Source organism: Cibotium barometz, chromosome 3 (genome assembly GCF_041138505.1).
Source record: "Cibotium barometz isolate CiBa-2024 chromosome 3, ASM4113850v1, whole genome shotgun sequence".
NCBI lineage: Eukaryota > Viridiplantae > Streptophyta > Polypodiopsida > Cyatheales > Cibotiaceae > Cibotium > Cibotium barometz.
In genome coordinates, this window is record NC_141048.1 from 14,502,180 (window position 1) to 14,514,040 (window position 11,861).

General features: G+C 44.9%; 1 protein-coding gene across 5 annotated transcripts in view; it reads left to right on the forward strand.

Annotated features, from left to right (window-relative positions):
• Nucleotides 1–11,611, forward strand: part of LOC147639735 (polypyrimidine tract-binding protein homolog 2-like) — a 67,885-nt gene extending 56,274 nt beyond the window's left edge. For 4 of the 5 annotated variants that reach the window (XM_086773407.1, XM_086773418.1, XM_086773422.1 and 1 more), the window contains 3 exons: nucleotides 10,632–10,713; nucleotides 10,790–10,902; nucleotides 10,994–11,611. In XM_086773407.1, the coding sequence (XP_086629533.1) occupies nucleotides 10,632–10,713; nucleotides 10,790–10,902; nucleotides 10,994–11,497 (699 nt within the window). In that variant the 3' untranslated portion in view covers nucleotides 11,498–11,611. The remainder of the gene's footprint in view (nucleotides 1–10,631; nucleotides 10,714–10,789; nucleotides 10,903–10,993) is intronic. The other variant, XM_086773425.1, reaches the window with a different exon arrangement.
• Nucleotides 11,612–11,861: the final 250 nt, after the last annotated feature.

Here is an 11,861-nt window from a genome sequence, read left to right on the forward strand (position 1 = left end):
TACCTAGATGGTATTTGAGGACATTACAGGACAGCCATTTAGAGGGTCCTCTTGCTGATCGTACTCGTAGGGAGACAAGGACCAATGAGCATGCACACATCATGGATTTGAATCTGGTTATGGCAGCCAGTTTACAGGATGATGATGAGCCTGATTCATTTGTGGATGCACGAGATAATGTGCATTGGAACAAAGCCATGCAGGATGAGATTGATTCTATTAAAAAGAATCAAACATGGGATTTGGTTGATCAGCCCAAAGGCAAGAAAGCAATTGGTACTAAATGGGTCTATAAGTTGAAAAGACATGCAGATGGATCCATTGATAGGTACAAAGCCCGTCTAGTTGCAAAGGGCTATGCACAGAAAAAGGGCATTGATTATGAGGAGACATTTGCTCCTACATCCCGTATGTCGACACTTAGGTGTGTCATTGCATTGGCTGCACATCGTGGTTGGGTTGTTCACCAGTTGGACATAAAGACTGCATTCCTACATGGGGACCTCGAGGAGGAAGTTTATGTATTTCAGCCCATGGGATTTGCAGAACATGGTCATGAGGGGAAAGTATGCAGGCTGAAAAAGGCCTTGTATGGTTTGAAACAAGCTCCACGAGCTTGGTATGCAAAAATAGATGCTTTTCTACTCACTCAGGGATTTGTGAACAGTCCATCAGAGGCCACTTTGTATGTGAAGAAAGAAGAGACAGATCTGCTGGTCATCAGTCTTTATGTGGATGATCTCTTGCTCATGGGATCAAATGATGACAAAATTGCAGCTTTTAAGGAGATACTGCAACAGACATTTGACATGTCTGACTTGGGCCTTGTACATTACTATTTGGGCATACAGTTTGTGCAGGATAACAGAGGCATTGGGTTGTTGCAATCACGTTATGTTGCTAAACTTTTGGAGAAGTTTAAATTTCAGGATTGCAAGCCTATTAGTACTCCTATGGAGCCTGGGATGAAACTGTCACTACAAGATGACAGTGTTTCCTTTGATGCCACTACATATGCTCAGGCTGTTGGGTGCCTCATTTACTTGTGTAATACAAGGCCAGATATTCAGTATGCAGTCTCTCAGTTGAGCAGATTCATGCACAGCCCACGGTTGTCACATTGGCAAGCTGTGAAGCGTGTATTCCGTTATTTGCAGGGTACCTCGTCTCTTGGTTTGCTTTATCCTGAAGGGGGTGACATGCAGTTACATGCTTACAGTGATTCAGATTGGGCTGGTGATTTTGATACCAGACATTCCACTAGTGGAAATTGTTTCTTCCTTGGCGCTTCATGCATTTCTTGGCTAAGCAAGAAACAGACCACAGTGGCCACTTCGTCTTGTGAGGCAGAGTACAGAGCAGCCTACACTACTACTGTTGAGTGTGTTTGGCTGCGTCGTCTTATGACTGATATGGATATTTCAGTGGAGGAGCCTACACCTATCTATACTGATAGTCAGAGTGCCATTGCTGTGGCCAGGAATCCTGTGTTTCATGCTCGCACGAAACACATTGAGATTCACTATCATTTTGTTCGGGAGAGACTCCAGGCAGGAGATATCAGTCTGATCTACTGTCCTACAGATCAGAATGTGGCAGACATCTTCACCAAGGCATTACCACGTCCGAAATTTGAAGCATTCCGCAATGCTTTGAATTTGTTTCCTTTTGGTGGATGATGTACAGTGATCACATATCACTCCAGGGGGGTTTGTTGGGTTTTATGCTGTGTATGCACCCAGAGGAGTGCTAGTGATCATCAGTAGGTTACTGGGGCACTTTTTACTTCAGTTAGTGGAGGTTTTTTCCCCCAGTTTAGTTCAGTTTCACTTATATGCAGTTTATAAGTGTTTTGGTCCACCCGGCACATTTATGGCCGGACATGTGAACACTTATCCTTTAGGGGTCACTATCATGTGGCTTGTACTTGATTTTTCTATCATTGAAGCATACAACAGTCGTGTTCACTCCTCCTCCTTGGTTTCCACGCCTGATTGCTTTCTGTAAACCCTAACCCTAACCCTAATCCTTGAGTGTCTTCAATTCTTAGTAAATATTCTGATAAATACTAGATGATATCTAGGGTTTCTACAATGGTCTAGATGCAATGAATGAATGATATGCAATATGCAGAATGCTTTCTAATGCAAACCCTAAGGTTTCTACTGACTCTACATGCCTGAATGCATCTCTTCAAGTGGGTTAAGGGACTTGGACATACTGACTGACTTGCTATGGCTGAGAATGACCTACGTAGCTCGTGCTTGACTTATCCTGGACTAAGGATTACAATGGGGTCACAGGGTACGACAAATATCATCATGAAAGGTACTAATACTGATACAATGTTGCACTGATGATGATGAGCCAGCTTGTCACCATGCACTACAGTGCAGAGTGCATGTAACAATTATTGTGGGAATCCCTCGTGGTGGAAGAGCTCCGCTTGGACGAGCAGGACTTTTAGGCTAGAGTAGTTGCAGGCAGGCAGGGGTGCTAGTGATATGGGACACCAATCGGAGCGTGGATGACTCAATGTGATTCGACCTCAAGTTTGGGGGTGGCTCTGGAATGGAGCCTATGTCTGGGAGGTGAGCCACTAGCTACAATCCATTGTGGTCATTGATTCAGATTCGATCTGGGTTACTTATAACCTTATCAGGGTTTCCAAGTATATATTCCTTATGAGAAGCATTTCACCATCTGCTTCTTCTTCTTTCTAGAAGAAGAGGGGTTATTGGAGTCCTTCCCGTTCTTCACTTGATTTATTGACCCCGATTGTCGCCATCTGATCTCATAGATCCTTGATCCACGTCATGAGCTGCTCGTTTTCTTCTCCATCAAAAAGCTTCTCTGATGCTAGCTGATCCTCAAGGTTCTGTATCCTCGTTTGATTCGTTGTTTCATAGTGGTTCCGTAGAACCATCCAAGGCTTTGCCTGCAGTAGTCCGTATGCTGAATCAGAGTCATCACATAATATCAATGACACTATGCGTTCCTCCTCCTCCCCACCAAAGCAAGAGCTGGATCTGATGGTATTGTTTGCAATGGTTGTGTCGGATCCTGAGTTGGATGTGGCTTCACATCAGTCTGAGTAGGTGTCTCCCACAACTCATAAGAATCCAGAATGGACCTTACCTTGCACTTCGAGAGGGTATAGTTGGTTCGTCCCAGGTTCCCATTGTCGGGTCGTCGAATGGTGGTGGTTGAGCCCTTGTTGCTGCAGGTTGTGCCATTTCTCTAAATCTGCATCCAAAGAACCAGTTGTCCCCAAGCTTGTTTAGAGCGTGAGCTCTGATACTATTAGTTGCAAACCAAAGTTACATCGGGGTGAGGCAATATGTTGCCGGAAGGTTAAGAGACAGCTTAGGTGGCAGCATGCCAAGTAGGCTATATGGATGATATACCCAGATCAACCGGAACTAAGGGTAGAGAGAGATCTTCCCAGGACACATTGTCATGGGGTTGAGGGGCCTAAACGGGCGCCGAGATAACCATAAATGGCTTATTATTACTCTACTCAGGTGTGTTGTACAAGGTGATGGGAGAAGGAACCTGAATTAGGGTTAGGTTAGAGTTCATTCATGGGAGACATACACAGAGAAGCAAGAGAGAGAGAGAGAGTGAGTTGTGGGGATAAGTCAACTCATGAAAAGCATGAGTGTGTGACTCCCCTATCACACATGTATATTGCAATAGTACACATAGTGCACTTAGTACATTAAAAGTACTAAGTGTACTATGTACTATAACTTATGGGCTTGTACACACTATAAGGGTGGGCATAACGCCTTTACCCCAACAACCTCCCACTTAAAGGCAAAGTGCCCTTAAGTAAAGGAAAAGAAAAAATCAGCATGTACATGATAATATACAAGGCCATATCAAGGCTGAAAATGGCCTCATCCAATGCCCATCAAGTGTCTGCAATGAGCAAACCGCTCCGGAGGCAAACTCTTCGTCAACAGATCAGCCGGGTTGTCATCCGTGTGAATCTTAACAAGCTGAATTTGCTTGTTCTCTATCACGTCTCTGATGAAGTGATACTTCACATCCACATGCTTCGTCTTTGCATGAAAAACAGGGTTCTTTGCCAACTGAATGGCACTCTGACTGTCGCAATGCAACAATGGAATATCCCCTGTATAGCCCAAATCAACCACTAACCGAGATAGCCATAATGCCTCCTTGCAAGCCTCTGTGGCTGCAATATACTCGGCCTCTGTAGTAGATAAGGCAGTGCACTTCTGCATCCTGGATATCCATGACACAGCACCTCCTGTGAATGTAAATACATAACCGGTAGTAGACTTCCGGTTATCTGGATGACCGGCATAATCCGAATCCGTGTAACCATGCACTAATGCATCCTGTTTGCCAAAGCAAATGCACATATCCTGTGTGCCCTTCAGGTATCTCATGACACCTTTCACTGCTTCCCAATGCTTCTTGCCAGGGTTGGCCATGTATCTAGAAACCACTCCCACTGCAAATGCAATGTCCGGCCTAGTAGCAACCATGGCATACATGAGACTGCCACAAGCTGAAGCATACGGAATCTTGGCCATATCAGCCCTGTCTCTATCTGACTGTGGGCTGTCCATAGCACTGAGTTTCACATATGGAGGCAAAGGAGTACTAGCCTTCTTCCCCCCGTCCATATTGAACCTCTGCAAAACTTTGCCAATATATTCCTTCTGAGACAAATACAACACATGCTGATTTCTGTCCCGAAGTATCCGCATACCCAAGATGTGATTTGCATCACCCAGATCCTTCATATCAAAGGTCTCATGCAGCCTCTTTTTCAATGCATCCATCTCTTTACGAGATTTCCCGGCAATCAACATATCATCAACATACAAAATGAGAATCAAGAGACTGCCATCCAAAGCTTTCTTGGTGTACAAGCAGTGATCTATGTCACTTCTCCTGAATTTCTGAGATTTCATGAATGTATCAAATTTGTGATACCATTCCCTTGGTGCCTGTTTGAGCCCATAAAGACTCTTTTTCAGCTTGCATACAAGCTTCTCCTTTCCACTCACTGCATAACCCTCTGGCTGCTGCATATATATCTCTTCATGGAGATCACCGTGAAGAAAAGCAGTCTTCACATCCATCTGAATCAAGTCCAGATCATCATGTGCAACCAAAGCTAATACAGCTCTAAGTGTGGTCATTTTGACCACTGGAGAGAAGATCTCATCAAAGTCCACACCATATTCCTGCTTAAAGCCCTTAGCCACTAACCTGGCTTTGTATCTTGGCTTTGCATCTGGTGCAACTTTGAGCCTGTATACCCACTTGCATGGCAAAACCTTCTTGCCTGCAGGCAAATGCACCAACTTCCATGTTTCATTTTTATGCAGAGAATCCATCTCTGACTTCATGGCACGCTCCCATAGAGCTTTGTCTGCCCTCTGTAAAGCCTCTTTGTAACATGAGGGCTCCCCACAGTCAGTGAGCATCAAGTAGTCAACCCCTGGAACAAACCTGTCAGGGGCTCTGGAGGGTCTAGTGGACCTCCGTACCCAATGACCATCATTTGCAGGTTGCTGTCCAGCCTGCATATCACCCATTGGTGGCTCCTGTTCCATGCCATAAGGCTGAAATATCATGCCCGGTATCTCCTCCAACTGTGGTATATCCATAGGGATATCTTCTGCCATATCTGGCTGTCCATTTGGACCATTTTCAGCACCATTTAAGGGCTGGTTTTCCTGCTGTAATGGCTGATTTACAGCCCTTTGTTGTTGTCCATGATGTCCATCATCATCAAAGATGACTCTGCCAGGCTCCTGTTGCCTTGCAGGCTCCTTATACATGCATGTTTCATCAAAAATGACATCATTGCTGCGTATGATCTTTCTATTCATGGGATCCCAAAGTCTATACCCCATTTCACCTCTGTCACCATATCCTAGGAATATGCATTTATGAGACTTAGGATCAAGTTTGGTGCGCATTTCCCTGCGTATGTGCACGTACGCAACGCAACCAAACACTCTCAAGTGCTTGTATGACGGAGGCTTCCCTGTCCATACTTCTTCTGGCACTTTCCCACCAAGCCTCGTGTTAGGTGACCTGTTTATAAGGTGAACGGCTGTCATAACAGCTTCAGCCCAAAAACCATGAGGTAATGCAGCATGTGACAACATAGAACGGACCTTCTCCTGTATGGTCCTGTTCATCCTCTCTGCTGTCCCGTTTTGTGGAGGATCATAAGGAGTAGAGAGCTCCCTCTTGATGCCTTTAGCATCACAAAAGTCCTGAAACTGTTTGGACGTATACTCTCCACCATTGTCGGAACGCAAAGCCTTCAGTGTTTTGCCAGTTTGATTCTCAACAAGAGCAACAAACTTCTGAAACACTGAGAATGTATCACTCTTCAAGCGAAGAGGATAAACCCACACCTTGCGTGTGGCATCATCAATGAAAGACACAAAATATTTTGCCCCTCCCAAAGAAAGCTGAGGCATCTCACATACATCTGTATGCACAAGCTCTAACTGAGCATCTTTCTGTCCAAGAGCTTTCTTGTGGGGGCACTGTAGTTGCCTACCATATATACAATGCTCACAAAACTGAAAACTTGAAAACTTTAGAGAAGGCAAGTAACCCAAACGAGACAATTGCTCCATTCCCTTGACACTCATGTGTCCCAACCGGCTATGCCACATAGAGATTTCCGGCAGCTCGGTTGCATTTACATTAGCATGGTGACAAACACCTGCATGCATAAAGTAAAGAGTGTCCACCTTAGAGCCTCTGGCAACAACCAGTGAACCCTTACTAATTTTCCACTTTCCACTACCAAATGTGGTAACATAATCAGCATCATCAAGCTGTCCAGTAGAAAGCAGATTCTTCTTGATCTCAGGCACATGCCTGACATCATGGAGCATAAGCTGTGAGCCATCTGAAAACACAAGCCTCACATCACCTCTACCAAGAATCTTGCATGCATGGTTATCACCCAAATAAACCACTCCTTCATTGCCAGCAGTATACCTGACAAACAAGTCTCTGCAACCTGTGACATGAAAGGAGGCACCTGAATCAATGATCCATGAGTGCATACCATGACCACCTGTAAGAAGTGAATGGGCATCAAGTGAAGAAGTAAATAGGACCTCATCCTCACTGCCACCTGCATGTGACACATTGATTTCTTCAATCTTGACTCCACTTTTGCCCTTTGGCTTTACATCTTTGGCTTCATCTTTCTCTTTGTCTTTGCCTTTTCCCTTTTCCTTTTGATCATTTTTCCATTTGTAGCATTGCTTTTTAATGTGTCCCTTCTTGCCACAATAATGGCATTCCAAATCCTTTTTGGAGCGAGACTTGCTCCTTCCCCTTTCTTGGCTTTTCCCCCTTTGCTGGGATCTCCCACGTGCATTCATTGCATTGGACTTTCCAACAGAGTTGTTTTTCCTGTTCATCTCTTCTTGAAGAAGAGCACCCTCAACATCTGCATATGACAGCATAGCATTCGAATTGCTAGTGGCTGTCCTGAATGTGTCCCAACTCTCTGGCAAAGTGCATAACAGAAAAGTGGCTTTGAACTCATCGTCCATTGCCAACTTTTGATTAATGACTTGGCTGACAATACCATTAAACTCATTGAGATGGGCTGTCATAGATGCCCCTTCCTTCATCTGAAGACCTATGAGTTTCTTCAACCAATACACTTTGCTTGAGGCACTTTGCTGGGCATACAAGTCCTGCAATCTCTGCCACATTCCCCAAGCTGTCTTCTCTTCACGAATGCTGAAAAGTAAAGAGTCTGACACAGACAACATGATAGTTGATCTTGCCAGCTCATCCATATCTTCCCACTCTTCAGCAGTAAGAGAAGCGGGCATCACACCCCTTTCTTTGATAGGCTTGTGCTGCTTTTTCTGGAGCAACACATTGTAGCACTGGGTTTGCCAAATATCATAGTTCTGCGAGCCTTCAAGCTTCTTGATGTGAAGCAATGAAGAGCTCTCACCTGTGGTTGCCATAGCGATATGCAACCTGTCAATGCCTGACTCCCTGCAAATGTGCAAACACTGCACCAAAAGATGTGCAAACACTGCACCCAAAGCACACAAAGTGCTCACAAATGTTCTCCCAAGCTTTATCTCCCACTGCGGAAGCAAGAATGCAACTTTTCTCCCACTTTATGTGATGAAAACACCAAAATCTGGTTGCTGCAGATTTTGGACAGCACCTTAAATGTGCTCTTTTGCCCTTCCAAAGTACTGTACAACAGTACTAAGTGCTCACCAATGATGTACCAAACCTGTACCGGCAATTTCAGCAGCTGAATTTGAACCTTTTGATCACTCAAAACAGTGTACAGCCATGCCAAAACATGCACAAAGCTGTGCCAAATCTGTACCAACAGGTACAACAGCAATAAATGCTCTCCTGGCTGTCCAAATGAGTGAAAATCAGACTTTTACAGTCCTGTACACTGCATACAACAGTCCCGAACAGAAATTGGGCAAAAGCCCCTTGACTGCAAGCTGATTTTTGAGGATTCAAGGCATAAATGGCTTGCCTGCTGCTTTGCCAAGCTCAACAAGCATACGAACTTGAAAAGCCCCTTGATTTGAGATCAATTTCTGATCATGCATGGTACATTGGCGCACATGAAGGCATCCAGAGTGTTCACGATGCTTCCCCCTGGCCACATATACATCAAATACATGAAAGCCCCTTGATTTACAGGCACATTGAGTGCTTGTAAGGCATCAGCACATTATCCACAGCATCAAATGCGATTGCCTGCATGCAAATCAACCAAATCGGCACAAAAGCCCCTTGATTTGCACTGCAATTTGCTGCAATTTTGCCCAAATGTGCGATTTTTCACATCATACAGCATGTATGAGTGCTTAATTGCACAATTACATCAAAAGCCCCAAATTTCGACATCCAATTTCCTGCAAATTGATCCTGATTTGACAAATTTCCTGCAAATTGATCCTGATTGTGACCAATGTCACCCAATTTTTGCCAATTTTGCTCAAAAATTGAGCAATTCGGCGTCTGTATTCGCTCAATTAATGATTGCACCTGCTCAATTGCAAATCCCCAAAAAAAAATTGAGGCAAATACCTTGATTTCTGAATTTTGTTGCAGGAAACTGATGCAGAAAGGGGGAGGCAAAACTGATTCTGCTTGTGTTGATGGAGTTGGCTGCGCTGCAGATTTAGATCACCAGCTGAATGCACGGCGTTCTTCTATGCTCGCCTGCCTACCAGCTGCCACGCTCAGATGCAGAAGTGGCTGCCCCAGCCACGCTACAGCCAGGCCTGAGTATGGTCGTGTGCTGCCTCAGCCAGGCCTTGTTGCGAATGTTGATGCCACAACACATCTCACGCTTCGCCTCTTACGCTGAAGGGCCAGCAATCCTATGTGCCTTCTACGCCCAGCGCCAACACCTTCGCCAAGCGCTGGTGCCTTCGCTCGCTATTGGACCAGCCGACGCTACACGCCTTGTGTCAAGTCGTCCGACTACGCTCACGTATTGCTGCCTTCGCCGCTTGCGCTACACGCGTTGTGTGTTCGCCCGACTACGCTCCGCCTGGCTGCTGTTCGCTTCACTCGCCTAGCGCCTATACGCCCAGCGCTTATGCGCTTTGCCTTGCGACCAGTTGATGTAGGCGCCTGACATCTCCAGTTACCTTGCGACCAGTTGATGTAGGCGCTTTGCCTTGCGACCAGTTGAGAAACGAGCACCTGGCAGAAGCGTTTGCTTTGCTGCTGCCTTCGTTCACGCCCAGCACTCAGCTAACAGAGGTTTCTTTGCTCGATCAAACAGAGAGGACGGGTCTGCTCCAGCTCCAGCTCTGATACCAGTTGATGGGAGAAGGAACCTGAATTAGGGTTAGGTTAGAGTTCATTCATGGGAGACATACACAGAGAAGCAAGAGAGAGAGAGAGTGAGTTGTGGGGATAAGTCAACTCATGAAAAGCATGAGTGTGTGACTCCCCTATCACACATGTATATTGCAATAGTACACATAGTGCACTTAGTACATTAAAAGTACTAAGTGTACTATGTACTATAACTTATGGGCTTGTACACACTATAAGGGTGGGCATAACGCCTTTACCCCAACACAAGGAACTCTTGACCATCTAGATACATATTAATTTCCTTGGACGTAGATAGAGAGGTCACAAGCTCACCTCCCAGCCATAGCTTCTTTGAGAGCACCCCTGAGTGTAATCTTAGGGCGTGTCATACCACCCTCCAGGTGTTTAGCTTGAGCTAATCACCCCATCCTAGAGATCATCGTCAAAAAGCCTGAAAACTCAGGTATGTGTCTCTTGGAAACCAAAACCATAATGGCAGAAGCAATCAAAGCTATCATGATTGCCAACATCCATGGCTGAGTTTTAAATCTAGAGTTTTCAACATGATTCTAGATTGTCTAGCACTGTAGAAATCTCACCCTAGTGCAAGCACAACCAAGGTAGCTACAGAATCACATGAGAAAGTCCACGGTGCTAACAAAGATTTTCGAAGTTAATCCTCTCGACTCAGCTGTATCTCTCTAGATGCCAAGTAAAGACTCAAGTGGCTTTAGCTTTCAAGCTTAATGTTTTGGAGGTATGTATTGTCTTTGCAGATATTCTCAGCTTTTGGCACTGTCCAAAAGATAGCAATGTTTGAGAAAAATGCTGGTCTGCAAGCATTGATTCAATATTCTGGTAAGAGCATTTATTTTTTGTTCTTCGGTTAGTCAGCATGCAGTTTTCAAGATCTTACAAGCTTTCACCATTGCAGATGTCACCACTGCGGTAACTGCAAAGGAGGCATTGGAAGGTCACTGCATATATGAAGGCGGATTTTGTAAGCTCCATCTTTCGTACTCTCGCCATACTGATCTGAGTGTAAAGGTATTTTTAAATGGGGTTTTATCTGTGTTTTATTGGTCCTGTTGTGGGCAAATAATGTGTCCTAAACTGCCACTTATATTGCGTGGGCCAGGCTAACAATGATCGTAGCAGGGACTATACAAATCCCAATCCTGGTCTGATTCAAAGCCAACCATCAGTTCTTGGTCCGCAGCCATCTGGAGCTCCACCTGTTCTACCCATAGCTGGTGGCTTATCTGCTCCTGCAAATAGGATGGGAGGATTGGCTCAACAGAAAAACTGGGAAGTAGCAGGGAGCATGTCCAATATACCTATAGGTGGACCTGTGCCAAACTCCATGTACGGAGTTCCTTTTGCACCTTCGGCATCACTGGCATCTCCAGGAGGGATTTTATCTCATCAAGGTCACTCTTCGTTTGGTCCTTCGGGACTTTCTACTCCTCCACAGTCCATACACTCAGGGCCTTTGGCTCAAAGAGCAGGTCCCAGTTTTCAGTTTGGCCAGCCAGCTCTAAGTCCTGCATTTCAGCAATTTGGCCACCAACATCAATCATCATACTTGCCAGGGCCTGGATCAGTGCCACCTAATAATGGATCCTCAGCGTTTTATATGTAATATGATACTCTCACATCCTGGTCCCTCTGATGCAAACCGTCATGGCAAATGCAAAATAAGGGACTCTTATGGATTGGTTTTGGTTTTTATCATTGGAAGGATAGAGACTTCTATCACATGCGTTTTGATTATATGCGTCATTCAGGTGTGGATATTTAATGGGGCTCTTCTTGTGATCAAATTTTCAGGCTGATTGCAAATTTAAAGCTGCCATTGAGTTGCCCAGTTATTGTCTTGATGGAAGATAGCTGTAGGTTTTTGTTCTCATACATCTTGATTGCACAACTAACAAAGAAGCTTTGTTTGCCCATATCTGGCTAGTGCTGTAGTCAACTATTTGTCTTGAACTGATGCGTGTCATACA